Below are 11,801 nucleotides of genomic sequence, written 5' to 3'. Positions count from 1 at the left end.
TTTTTTCACAAATTGAAAAATTCTCTTCGTGATTATTTTTTTTAATACTGTTTTTTTACATTGAAATGTCTATATTCATTTTGTGTTTTCACAATTTTCAAATTCACTAGTCTACTATATAATCATGCATCCTTCAAATAGTATACATTTTATATATTGACTAAATTTATTTTGTAACTTTTTTAAATTTTAGGAAAAAAATTTGACAGATATAATAAATCACAAAGTAATTTTCACCCTCAACAGACATTTTTGTTTTCGGATGAAGCCCCTTTATCATACGTCAATATTCCTACAAAGTATTTTTTCTGTTCAACAGATAATATAAATATTATACACTGAATAAATGAATACGGATTAGTGACTGGAATTTCAGGATATTAGATAACCGTGTAACAACAGATACAAATTTTGAAAAATAAAATAAGCTGAAAGTTTGAGAGTTTAAGTCTTTTTTTTCAATCTGTCAATATAACAGTTACTGTTTAAATTGTTTTATTGTAAAAGTATATTTTATTTAGGATATAATTTACACAACTTTGAGAGAAATTCTTACTTTTATTGACATAAGAAAATGATGAATCGATTTCATAACTTCCATTTTTTTTTTATCTGAGAAATATTTTAATAGACAATTTTGATGAACGATATAGACTATACTATCTTTATATCTATAAAAGTTTTCTCCTGTATATAATTAGATACTTATTTTCTCTACCGATAATAAAATTAGTCGTAAATTACCTCAGTATCTGTTTCTGTAACTCATTTTATTTTTCGTTAACTGTATAATGGTATGTAATTATCAGGGCGATGCTTTTAATATGAAACTAATTGTTTATCAAGAAAAGAGTTTCTTTTCTATTGCGCACAAATGCGAATGTAATCAAAATAGATAGTAAGATAATAAATGAATTCTTTATTCATTTCTTTTTAGGTCGTTCTTATCTGATAGAAGATGCTTAAAGGTAATTATATGTTAAGCCTAGAGCTTATAAACATATTTTCTATCTTAGAAATAAAAGAAATTAGTGTTAAATCCAAATTTTCACAGCCCCATTTTGATTTCGAATAAAAACTTCCACTGAAAAATTGATCTGAAGATAGCCTAAAGAATTCTATATCAATTATCTTTGGAACAGTCCTATTGTTCGTCTTCGTATTTTTTTTCTTTTCGTAGAAGTATCCGGATCGTGCTTCGATTCTTCTTTTTGATCAGACTATTGACTTGCTCTCCGTATGTCTGTAAAGTCATAATTATAACAAGTTTTCCTCTTTGTAATTACAATGAAAGTTTATATGTAGCTATAATTCGTTCTTAGACGAATAGCTTTAGCCAACGTTATTTAAATTCATTAATATAATTTTAGTCTAACGCTTTTAAATTTCTAGAAATTAATAGTTCATTGCCTTACGTTAGAATACATTACGTACTTTTAAGATTCCTATTATCGATAATTAAATGGTGTTAAGTATGTTTATATTTTATTTGTGCTATAACGCGAATTTCAATATGTCAGTACATACCAAATATTTAAATAAATAGATTTTTATAATATAAAAATAATTTGGAACTAGCTTTTCGCGTATTACACGAAAGTATTTGATATTTTTCAAGTATTTTGGCTCTAGGTTTTTTTATTACGAAAAAAGTTTAGCGATGATAATTCAAAGCGGTCCGTCGGATTTTGGAACAAAGTAGGTATTTTCTTTGGAAGAGTTGTTTAGGTTATAGACTATTTATTATCGAATGACCACTCAGTCAATCATGGGAAACTTTCCAGACGAACCTTCCCTAAGGATAAAGAAAAAAATAAGATACTTATAGGTCCCCCTAAAGACCCTCAGGACCGGATCGAATAATGAGAATGCAATGCCTGTCGGGAAAACAGCAACAGTTTACTGGCTTCCGTCGCCGTGACAACGCTAACCGAATCGTCGACTCGGCCCGCTCGTCTTCCTATTGGACGAGGCCGGGATACATAATCGACCACTGGCACGAGTCACGTGACGAGGCCGGCAATCGAGTGGTGCGGCGCGCACGAGAGCGGGTGCGGGCCCCGACCATGCCACCGATGGCCACGAGTCTAACAGCCACGGGTGTCGTCTGGTCCTCCCTATCGTTGGCCTCAGCTATACTCAACTGCGCAGGATTTTATTTACCTTTATGGATTCGGGGGCAGTTACCGGACGGGACCGAAGTTACTTTCGGGTCGTTTCGAAGATGCAACTACCCACGTTTCTCCGAAACCGGAAAGTTAGATATGGTTCACGAGTGCGGTAGATACACCACTTTTGCCGATATACCCAGCTTATCGTGGCAGATTAGCACGATCACCGTCGGTTTAGGGGCTTCGGTGTCGCTTCTCGTCACCTTTACTTCCTTGGCCGCTTGTTGTGTTTCTGACGTCATCACCAAATACACGGCTCGGGTTCTAGGAGTCGTTCAGCTGATGGCCGGTGAGTTCGACTGTTGTTATACAAATTTAGGTTACGTACCACCCGCGAAACTTCGTGTTTAACGCTAGCGAGCTTCACGTTATACTTACATTTTCTTTGTAGAATTTAAAGTTATTTATTAGTCGGATGGGGTTTAAAAAGAGAAGGAAACAAACGACGAAACTCACTCCTTCAAGAAAAATTTGCCAAGATCGCTTTCATATTAAAAAACGAAAAATAATAAGTGTCAAAGTGCCCGAGAAGCTAACGTTGGGCAGAAAAATTTAATTGAAATCTCGACGAAAGAATCGGGACTCTCTTCCATTTGGTAGACATTCCTTGTCAAGCGTGGGAGCGCGCCGCTCGGCTCGAGTTGTCAGTTCAACAAAGAAATCTTACTAAATCGGTCGGACCCTTAGAAGTTTTTAAATTATTTTTTTGACAGCTCAATATTCTTTAAATGGAATAAGGAAAGATCGAATCGCTCGTTGTCTGACGGCTTTACCAAAATAGAAATCGTTATTAACAAATTCCGTCGGCAGTTTTAGATATTTGCCTAACCACAAAAACCGACCGGTTTACTTTTAGTGGGACGCAATCATTCACTAGGGTCGAGAATTTCTTTGACTTACTCCGATGCGTCACTCCCGAAAAATATCTCCCCCTTCCATTTTCTCCTTAAAATATGTATCGGGTATTTTTAGGCCCACTTTTAACGCTCGTCAAACGCCGAACCTTTCAAGGACGAATCTACTTTCCGGAAGTTCTTTATAAAACTCGAGAAACGAATTGGTGGTACACCCGATCGAATGTTTACAAAACTTATTTCATTGTTCGATTGTTGTTTAAACGATGGAATGTGTGACGCGTTAAACTCGCTCCCGACCGAACAAAAACTAATTATACTTATATAAATTATTCTATAGAAACGGATTAGATTTTGAACGGAATGCTTTGTTCGGTCTTGAAAAAGTTAAGATGAAAAAACTTTTTGATTGGACGGCCTAGAAAAAGTTATTAGGAAAATTATACGACCTCGGAGATATGAATTCTCTTAACTAATGTTTAATTATTATTATTACTGCTAAATGTTTATTGTTCAATTCTCTCCAGAATGATCTTTGAGTCAGAGTTTTATATTTATTATTTTGGTTACCCGAAAGTTATCATTTCGAATTTATAAAATCTCTTTTTCCCATTTAAAGAAATAAATTCTGCGATGTTTATTGATTTAAAACTCGCGAATATAAATTTGTTTTTATAATTCCGTTCAGAAAATATAAATATCCTGTTTTAATATCGAATAAATGAGGTAGTAACTGCATTTCTCGTCACTGCACAGGTAATCCAGATAAAAGGAGAAGACTTCAGCAAGAATACTTTTTCTTATGTTGGAAATTTCGAAAGATTCTTTCCTTCGACTATTAAATCGAAGGAGTTTGTATACAATTATTTTAAAATTTGGAAGTTGTATGGTAAACTTTGGAATTCATTAGATTGTAATTGGAGTGTCTCGAGTGTAAATTAATCTTTTGTTTCGAAATCTTCGCTATCTTTCCTAATGACGTTCCAGACAACAGAATTTTTCTGGAGGGAAAAAAAAGAAATATTTTTTTTAAAATCTCTCGTACGAAGATAACAAATTATTCCAAGGGAAAGGCTCTTTTCTTATCTAGAAACGTTATACATTTTTATCAGATTTCCGCGGTTTAAAATTTTTATGTATTCAAAACAAAACTTTGAAATCTTTTTAATATTTCGATCGATTTTAATCGAATTAAAGCTCACTATTCTTCGTTATCCGATCCCGGTTCAATGAAGAGTGACATTTAAAACATAAAACGTTACTAATTGTGTTAGGGCACTTTTAAAAGTAATTAAATCGAATTTATCTACACACCAGACCTCGAGTATCTCGTCTCCACTTCGCTAACGACTATCTTCTGAATTAGTTATTTCCAAATTATTTTTTCTTTATTTTTTTTTATCGAGTACAAAATTTTGCATGTTGTAAATAAATACAAATCTTTCGAAGTGTATAGCGTGTTGGCTTTTACCAAAAAATACAAACGGGTATCGCATTATCTTTCGTAATCGGATATCCTTCGGAATCCTCTCGTAGCGGAGTATAAACAATACAGTGCAAAGGCTAACTAGTCCCTTCGATAAAAGGGGGGGATGTTTCTAACGCTTGAAAGTCGACGGAACACGATTCTCGAATGTTATTTAGTAAGCATTTGCGAACGTCGACGACTTGGAACAATGCCAAGGTCGATCGCGTCACGTCGCGCTACAGGTGGGTAAAAGTCACACCTGTATCGACACCACTTCTGGTTTTGATTTATCATACCGACCAACCCCGAATCGGGAAGTAGAGGCACGCTCGAGTTCACTAACCTCATGAAAAAAAGCAGGATGGCGAGCAGATGGTCCCGGTGACTAATCGCAATTTGCCGCCATTATCCGACTGCTGGTTCCTTCTGTCGGTGCGTTAAATTTTCCGATATCAGATAAGTGGTTGGTCCGAAGAGCGAGAGTATATTTCGGGATATCTCGCGATAGATTTCTCGCTACAAGTTTACAGTACAAGATACACTCCTCGCTACAAGTTACGCCGCGGGACTAATTCTCTCTTCTCTTTTCTCCCCACTCGAAATTAATCATTGTTCTCGGCTCGAAAATTTTTGTTTAACGATTCGTGACCGCATCGAACGCCGGCATAAATGGTTCTTAATAAGTAGACAAATTGCCTCTGGGAAATTTTACTATTTTCTTAATTGCACTCGGCTTCTGTTCCGAGATTTATCTTGATTAATTTCGCTTTGTTTTCGCCTTCCGAACGTCTGTGTTTCTCTCTTTACCGATTGTAATACTTTTTTAAAAACTCTTTTCCGCCCTGTGGGCACTAAGAGTCTTTTTAGTAAGCCCATTATGGGTTCGGCTAGCCCACAGGCCGGGTGCTGAGGGACAGGACCCAGGAATTTTTCGGGGATGATACGTCCATCCCCATTGTGGTGGACCTGGCCGAACCCATAATGGGCTTTCTAAAAAAGACCCTCTTAATATCAAAGACTGGAAAGAGTTTTAAAAAAGTTCTTTTTTACGATGTTTTACAATACGTCTGACTTACAGACTGAATAGAACAATATATCGAGTATTAAAACTGATAAACAGGATTTTTAAAACAAGAGTTACGTATGTATTGCATTAAACAAACTGCATTTCCGGTTTGTTTAGTGGTTAAAACATTGTAGGATCTGGTAGTTAGTTTGTTGAACCGAAACATTAAGATTCACTCGATTCTTTTACGATGATTCACGATGCATAAGGAAAACATTATATTTGAAATTATAAAAGATGTTCGCAGAAAAACCAGATCGACTCGTACATTGTAGCGGATATTATAGCATAGACGTAAATAAATATGTACTGTACGTACAACATACAAGCGGGCTTATATATATAATACATTCAATTAGCAAAAGTTTTATTCTTCTATAAATTGTTTATACAGTAAAATAGTTTATTACGAGCCATCGCCGCACGAAATCAATTATGTATTTTACTTAATTGAGCCGTCATTTTGAAGGTTCTATTATTAAAACCGCTATAAAATGAAAAAGTACATTACGAAAAATATTTAAGCGTGTATAATTTTTTGCGTTGTTGTAAGGTTCTGTGTTATTTTTAGCTTTTTTTAAAAAGTTACTCCGCTTTAAACACGCTGACGTCAATCCACTATTACGGTAACGAGCCGGATCGTCGTGGATAGAATTATTATGTTTTTGTTATCTGACTTTACACGATGTTTAAACGGCAAGGATATAAAATAATCCTTCAAAACGACTTTTCACATTATTGTGAAAATTTATTGAGATAATTTTATATAGAATTTCAAAATAGCATAGAAAGAAAACGTATACGCTATCTAATATCACAGTATCGTCTTTTAAGAAAAAGTGATAATCTCGGAGAGATTTTTTTTTATTTTTAAATCTTTGTTTCCTAGAAAATTTACGAGACGTTTGTAACCGGATGGCGAACTAGGAGTGAGGTTTTATCTCCTGTAAACTAACTGAAAGACATAAAAGCATTTTAGAGACGTTTCTGTCGGTGGCCTTCATTTATGTATCGAAATATGGAACGAAGCTCGCTGTTGTTCTTTAGTGTAGGGAAAGAAGATTATCTTTATCCTGTTACCCGACTTTAAGAAGGACAAGTCGAATTTTCGTTATTTGGCTCCATTCTTTCTTTCCACTTTCTTAATGAATGCTCTTTTGTTCTTTTTCTACTTGTTTCTTCTCCTAAATGTCGTTACGTTCCTCGAAAAATTAACGCCAAAAAACTGTAAAAATATTATAACTTCAGAAAAATTATTTAATTTTATCCTTGTTAAAATTGAATTTATAATCTTTTTAAACATTTTAAATCTCGTTTTAAAGTCAAAGAAATTATATTTGATATCGATAATTAATAGTATTCATTTTTAAATTCGCGATTAATAATTTATACGTAAATGTTTCCTCCATTTTTTGAACTAAAAAATCGAATTAAAATATAATTAGGCTATATAAGAAATCCAGACTTTTCATTATATATGTATTATCAATATATGATAATATATTGTATAAACCAAATGGCCGAACGGTAGGGGACAGCCTCCCGCTCAGGGGATCCATGTTGAAAACCCCAGAAATTTTTCAGGGAGGAGAGAGTGTCCGTATATTTCTGGGCTTGTGGCCGCTCCATTGTGGGACTGCCATAATGGGCTTGCTAAAAAGGGGCTCTTAGTGCCCACAGGGCGGAGAGAGTTTAAAATTATATATATAGCCTATAATATAATAATTTTGCAATTTATAATCAAGTAAACTGTATGATCATAATTAGCTATTTAATCAGTGTAACCGACACATCGTATAGTAATAACGAAGCTGTTAGACCGTACAGTTCTATGACAATTTCTAAGAAGTTAATTATAATTATACCGCCTAATCATCATCTGAGAATCTTAGTCTATGAAATTCGCGCTAGAAATCGAAGTAGTAATCGTCTTCGTAATTCACGAACCATAATGAACATTTTAAGTTTTTATATTAAAGTAAAAAATAATTCTAATTGGTCTGCAGTTGAAATAATTTCTGTTCCCGTCATGGAAATATTTCCTTATTAATTGCTTTAACGTTTGTTGCTAAAAGTAAATATTATTATTATTATCATCTAAAAAAGGAGAGAGAAAAAATAAGAGATTTTCTCTCCAAATATCTCCATTTTTTTGGAATTTTGATTCCAGATTCGAGAAATACTTCGATGTTTTTTTTCATTTATTTACCTTCATTATTTTATTCATATTTTACAAATGCGTCAGTTCATTAACTTTTATATTTATATTCATTATTACAAATTAGATTTAAAAAAGAAAATAGGACGAGGTCGACCGCGTCACATATTTTCGTGTAGGCAAATTTCCGAACGTGACCGAAAGAAGATACAAAAATACACGTCTGAGTAGCATACTTTCTTTATTTGGCCGTATTTAAAAATTTTCGAATAATACTCGAAAATAATGATTCGAAACTAAAAATTAATTTAAGTTCGCAACCTTTTCTTAATTTTCGGATTGCTTTATCAATTCTAAGATTTTCTTTTAATATTATGCATATAAACTACGGGTTATACACCCGAATTGCACGTTCAAGCGACGTATTATGATGATAAAATTTTTATAATTTCATCCTCATCATCCGCTTTCGAACGGCGTACTTTTATAATATAGTTTTTTTGTAGGATTAGATCGCAACTCTTCGAGATTCTATTAAATTACCTTCTGAAAGTGACATGAACGTAAGAGTTTTAAATATATTTACTCTTCCGAATTTTAATCGCATTTAGATATTTTTTCTCATTTAAATTTTATTTTCCCATTAATACTAAATGACCGACCGTCCGATCGGCAACATTTAAGTGTTACGAATCGGATAGCATCTCCATGTTATTGCTCACTTAAAATAATTCTCTTCCATTAATCACGAATATTTTTTTAAAATTTAGACAGAAATCAATAGCTAACGACAAAAGTAGGCCTATATAAAATTCTTCCGTTCGTCCACACATCGGATGCAAGTGTAAAATGGAATTAGTTTCTCGACCTACTTTAATATTGGCGTCGATGCCATTTGGATGCAAATGCGGTTTACTATGTCACGTGGAATATTTTTCCTTCTACCTGTTTCATTCTAACAGATTTTTCCTTTTAAAATGTCTCCGGAGGAGAAGAATTTTGTCACTATAAATCAAAGAATCGGCCGACCGTCGCGAAGTAACGTAGCCTATTATACCGCATAAATCCCAAGTTATAAATGTCTTCCTCGAATATTAAGACGTTAATCTCTTAATCGTATCCCATACTCGTTAACTGGAGTGACGAATGAACAGACTGACGGGATGGACCTAAAAGTCTCTCGCCTCTTTATATAGAGTGGAATGTTTAAACGTAGTTTTATTTTTAGTTCGGAGTCCGATCGTTACCGAAAAAGATATTGTTGCTAACTTTCTAATGTATCGAATTAAAGCTATAATAAATGCTAATAGATGGCGAACTAATTACATTTATCCTTTTCCTAAGTGTTCTGTTTCTCTTTGTGACATGCCCATTATCGCGCGATACAATCCAGAGCATCCTTTGATCTAGTGTTAGTGCAGGCTGCTCTTTCGAATTACGCCAGATCTTAACAAATGTCGCCCATTACCAAACGACATTTCGAATCGAATCTTGTAATTATTTCTTTCCAAATGATTTTTGTAATTTTTGTCTCGTCTTTAATGATCGTAGAAATTAGTTTTTAATACAGGAAACGCTTGTAGATCTATCAGTCATTCATCCTTAAAACTGTCAATATAATTTCCGTTCATGTATACTTGTTTAGCTTTAATTATAATTATAATTAAACAGTTGTAAGTCGCGTGTGAAATTATGGCTTTTCATTAGAATTTAAATGGACTGAAGAGTAATGTAATACAAAATAGACAAAAATTAATTTATATAATAATGAAAATTCATAAATTAGTGTATACATTTTCATTACAAAAGAGGTGAAATTTTCCCGTCATATTTTCGTAAACATCATTTAATTCATATACAGTACAATATAAACATGTTAAAATGACAAACATGCAAAACTTTCATCGGACTTCGCAATTTTTCTTGAATAAATAAAATAAAATTGGAAAGTTCTTAATTAATTACGGAATTATAAATTTCTTAATATAATAATTAGATTTATAATCCTTTAATTATAGTTATAGAGGATGAATTATTGTAATGGCTATTAAAAATGATTAAATATTAGCTTCGTTTCAATAGTAGAATGTAAAATCCTCGAGAGTAGATTTCAGATATGTCCCGAGATTTTGCGCATTTTATTGTTAAAAAAAATGGCATTTTATTTTACTTCTTACTTATCTAATGACCGAGGAAATCGTCGAAGTTAACATTCCTAAATGTTAATTAGATAGAAAGATAACCGGAGACATTCTTCCTATCGAGATAGGAACTAACGTCAACGCTTAAATTACCCTCTCGGCGCCTAAGGATAGAGCATTAATAAACTGCAAACATTCGCCTGTTACGTAAACATTTACAAAAAAGAAATAATAATAAAAAATCTCTGGCAGATTTTAAGCCGGAGAGACCATTTAACGGTTTTGCTTTGCTCACCATCACCTCTTCTAAATTAATGGTTATTAACGTAACCACCTGAGAAATTCGAAGAAAACCGAACGGTTAATTTTAGCCGGAAACAATTGATATAATTCATTAATGAAATGTTTATAGCCGGAAAAGATATTTAGATTTTCTAAAGTCGTATTCGTACTCGCCATTGCCTTAATCGGTTATTCGGAAAGTTAAATGTCACGAAATTGTTATATTTTTAAAATAAGTAAAACCTGGATTAATTTAAGAAATTCTCCTATGGTTCCAAATAAGTTAAATTCCATAATTTTGGGAAAAATCGATTTAACTATTGGAAAAGTGCATATTATTATTTCCTTACTTCTCCTCCCTGTGGGCACTAAGAGGGGTTTTTTAGAAACCCCATTATGGTTTTTCCATGCCCATAATGGAACGGCCGGGTATTGAGGGTCGGTGCCCGACCACCCAAAAAATTCCTGGGGTTTTTTGATCCATCCGGATTCGATCCCGGGTCCTCCAGAGCTGGGCTGCCCCCAACAACTCGGCCAATTGGAAAAGGATTATAATCAATTCCATACGTTGTAAATTTGAAGTGATTTAAATAAAAATATTTACAAATATTGTTATTTTATTAAAGTTTAATTAAATGAAAGNTTTTCAAGTTTGAAACAGTTGTAAAAATGTATACAGGTCGCTTGTAAAAGACTCTACTATAAAAAAGATCTCATCAATGGAATTGTTCAAAATATATTTTGATAAACTATTCAAGAATATTAAATGAATATTATTTTAATGAAATTTTATAGCAAATAAAAAATAATAATAATAACTTTTAATATTTTATCTCTATCATTTGATGATAAGAGAGTAGAAAAATCTACGCCTAGGCCTATCAAAATGGAAGGTTAATTAAATTCTGCCACAGCTATTGTGTTTAGTATTTAATAGACCCAAAACACCAACAGAATGGTCCAAAAGTCAATTAACTGAGCTATATTTTAAGAAGTACGGGCGAGTTAAAACGGTTGGGAATGCGTAACGATATTTCCGATTTCTCTTATCTTTCAGATTTTTATCTGGGATTTAGAGAATGTCGATTTAAAAATAGAAGAGAATAACTGGAATATTTAACTTTTTTTTGTAGCTTTGTTGATGGGAGTCGGTTGCAGCATTTATCCGAACGGATGGAGCAGTCCCGAAGTCAAAGATGCCTGCGGAAATCAATCCGATGCTTATCGATTAGGTAATTACATAGATAAGGCGGATCGATGGACATTTCCATAATTTTAAATTTCCAAATGTATTTTCAGGTACGTGCGAAGTTAATTGGTCGATTTACTTGATGTCGACGGGAATCGCCTTCCTACTCTTCTGTTCGGTTCTATCGTTGAAGGCATCTCGCATTAAACCCAATTCATACAGGATATGACGTTTCGGATAGAAGAGCAACATCCCCGAGACAAAGGTGTGCCGTTAGTTTCTCTCTCTCCCGACAGATGGCATCTCCCGAAAGTCCACATTGTTTGACACGTTTGGCGCAGATCTTGTTGTATTGTACAGAATTTTATCGAAATTATTCTTTTTAAATTCAATAAATAAAAAAATATTGTTTTATTTACCACTCGGCGTTTAACCGATTCGTCCGAATACTTCGCCACGGCGATCGGTCGTT

At 33.6% G+C, this 11,801-nt stretch overlaps 1 protein-coding gene across 1 annotated transcript; it reads left to right on the top strand.

Moving 5' to 3' along the window:
- The first annotated feature begins 1,971 nt into the window (after positions 1 to 1,971).
- LOC111612576 (LHFPL tetraspan subfamily member 6 protein-like) lies at positions 1,972 to 11,747 on the top strand. The gene is made up of 3 exons (XM_023353808.1): positions 1,972 to 2,460; positions 11,274 to 11,372; positions 11,440 to 11,747. The coding sequence occupies exons 1-3, from the start codon at positions 2,067 to 2,069 to the stop codon at positions 11,556 to 11,558; spliced, it is 612 nt and encodes a 203-aa protein (XP_023209576.1). The 5' UTR covers positions 1,972 to 2,066; the 3' UTR covers positions 11,559 to 11,747.
- Positions 11,748 to 11,801: the final 54 nt, after the last annotated feature.

Source organism: Centruroides sculpturatus, unplaced genomic scaffold (genome assembly GCF_000671375.1).
Source record: "Centruroides sculpturatus isolate CEXI.00-Female unplaced genomic scaffold, Cexi_2.0 scaffold1713, whole genome shotgun sequence".
NCBI lineage: Eukaryota > Metazoa > Arthropoda > Arachnida > Scorpiones > Buthidae > Centruroides > Centruroides sculpturatus.
Note: the sequence above shows the minus strand (reverse complement) of the source record. Positions and strands in the feature narration are given on the sequence as shown.

Coding starts and splice junctions, on each gene's coding strand:
- LOC111612576 (XM_023353808.1), top strand. CDS start 2,067: ATGCCACCGATGGCCACGAGTCTAACAGCCACGGGTGTCGTCTGGTCC. Junction 2,461..11,273: donor AGTCGTTCAGCTGATGGCCG/GTGAGTTCGACT, acceptor TTTTTTTTGTAG/CTTTGTTGATGGGAGTCGGT. Junction 11,373..11,439: donor ATCCGATGCTTATCGATTAG/GTAATTACATAG, acceptor ATGTATTTTCAG/GTACGTGCGAAGTTAATTGG.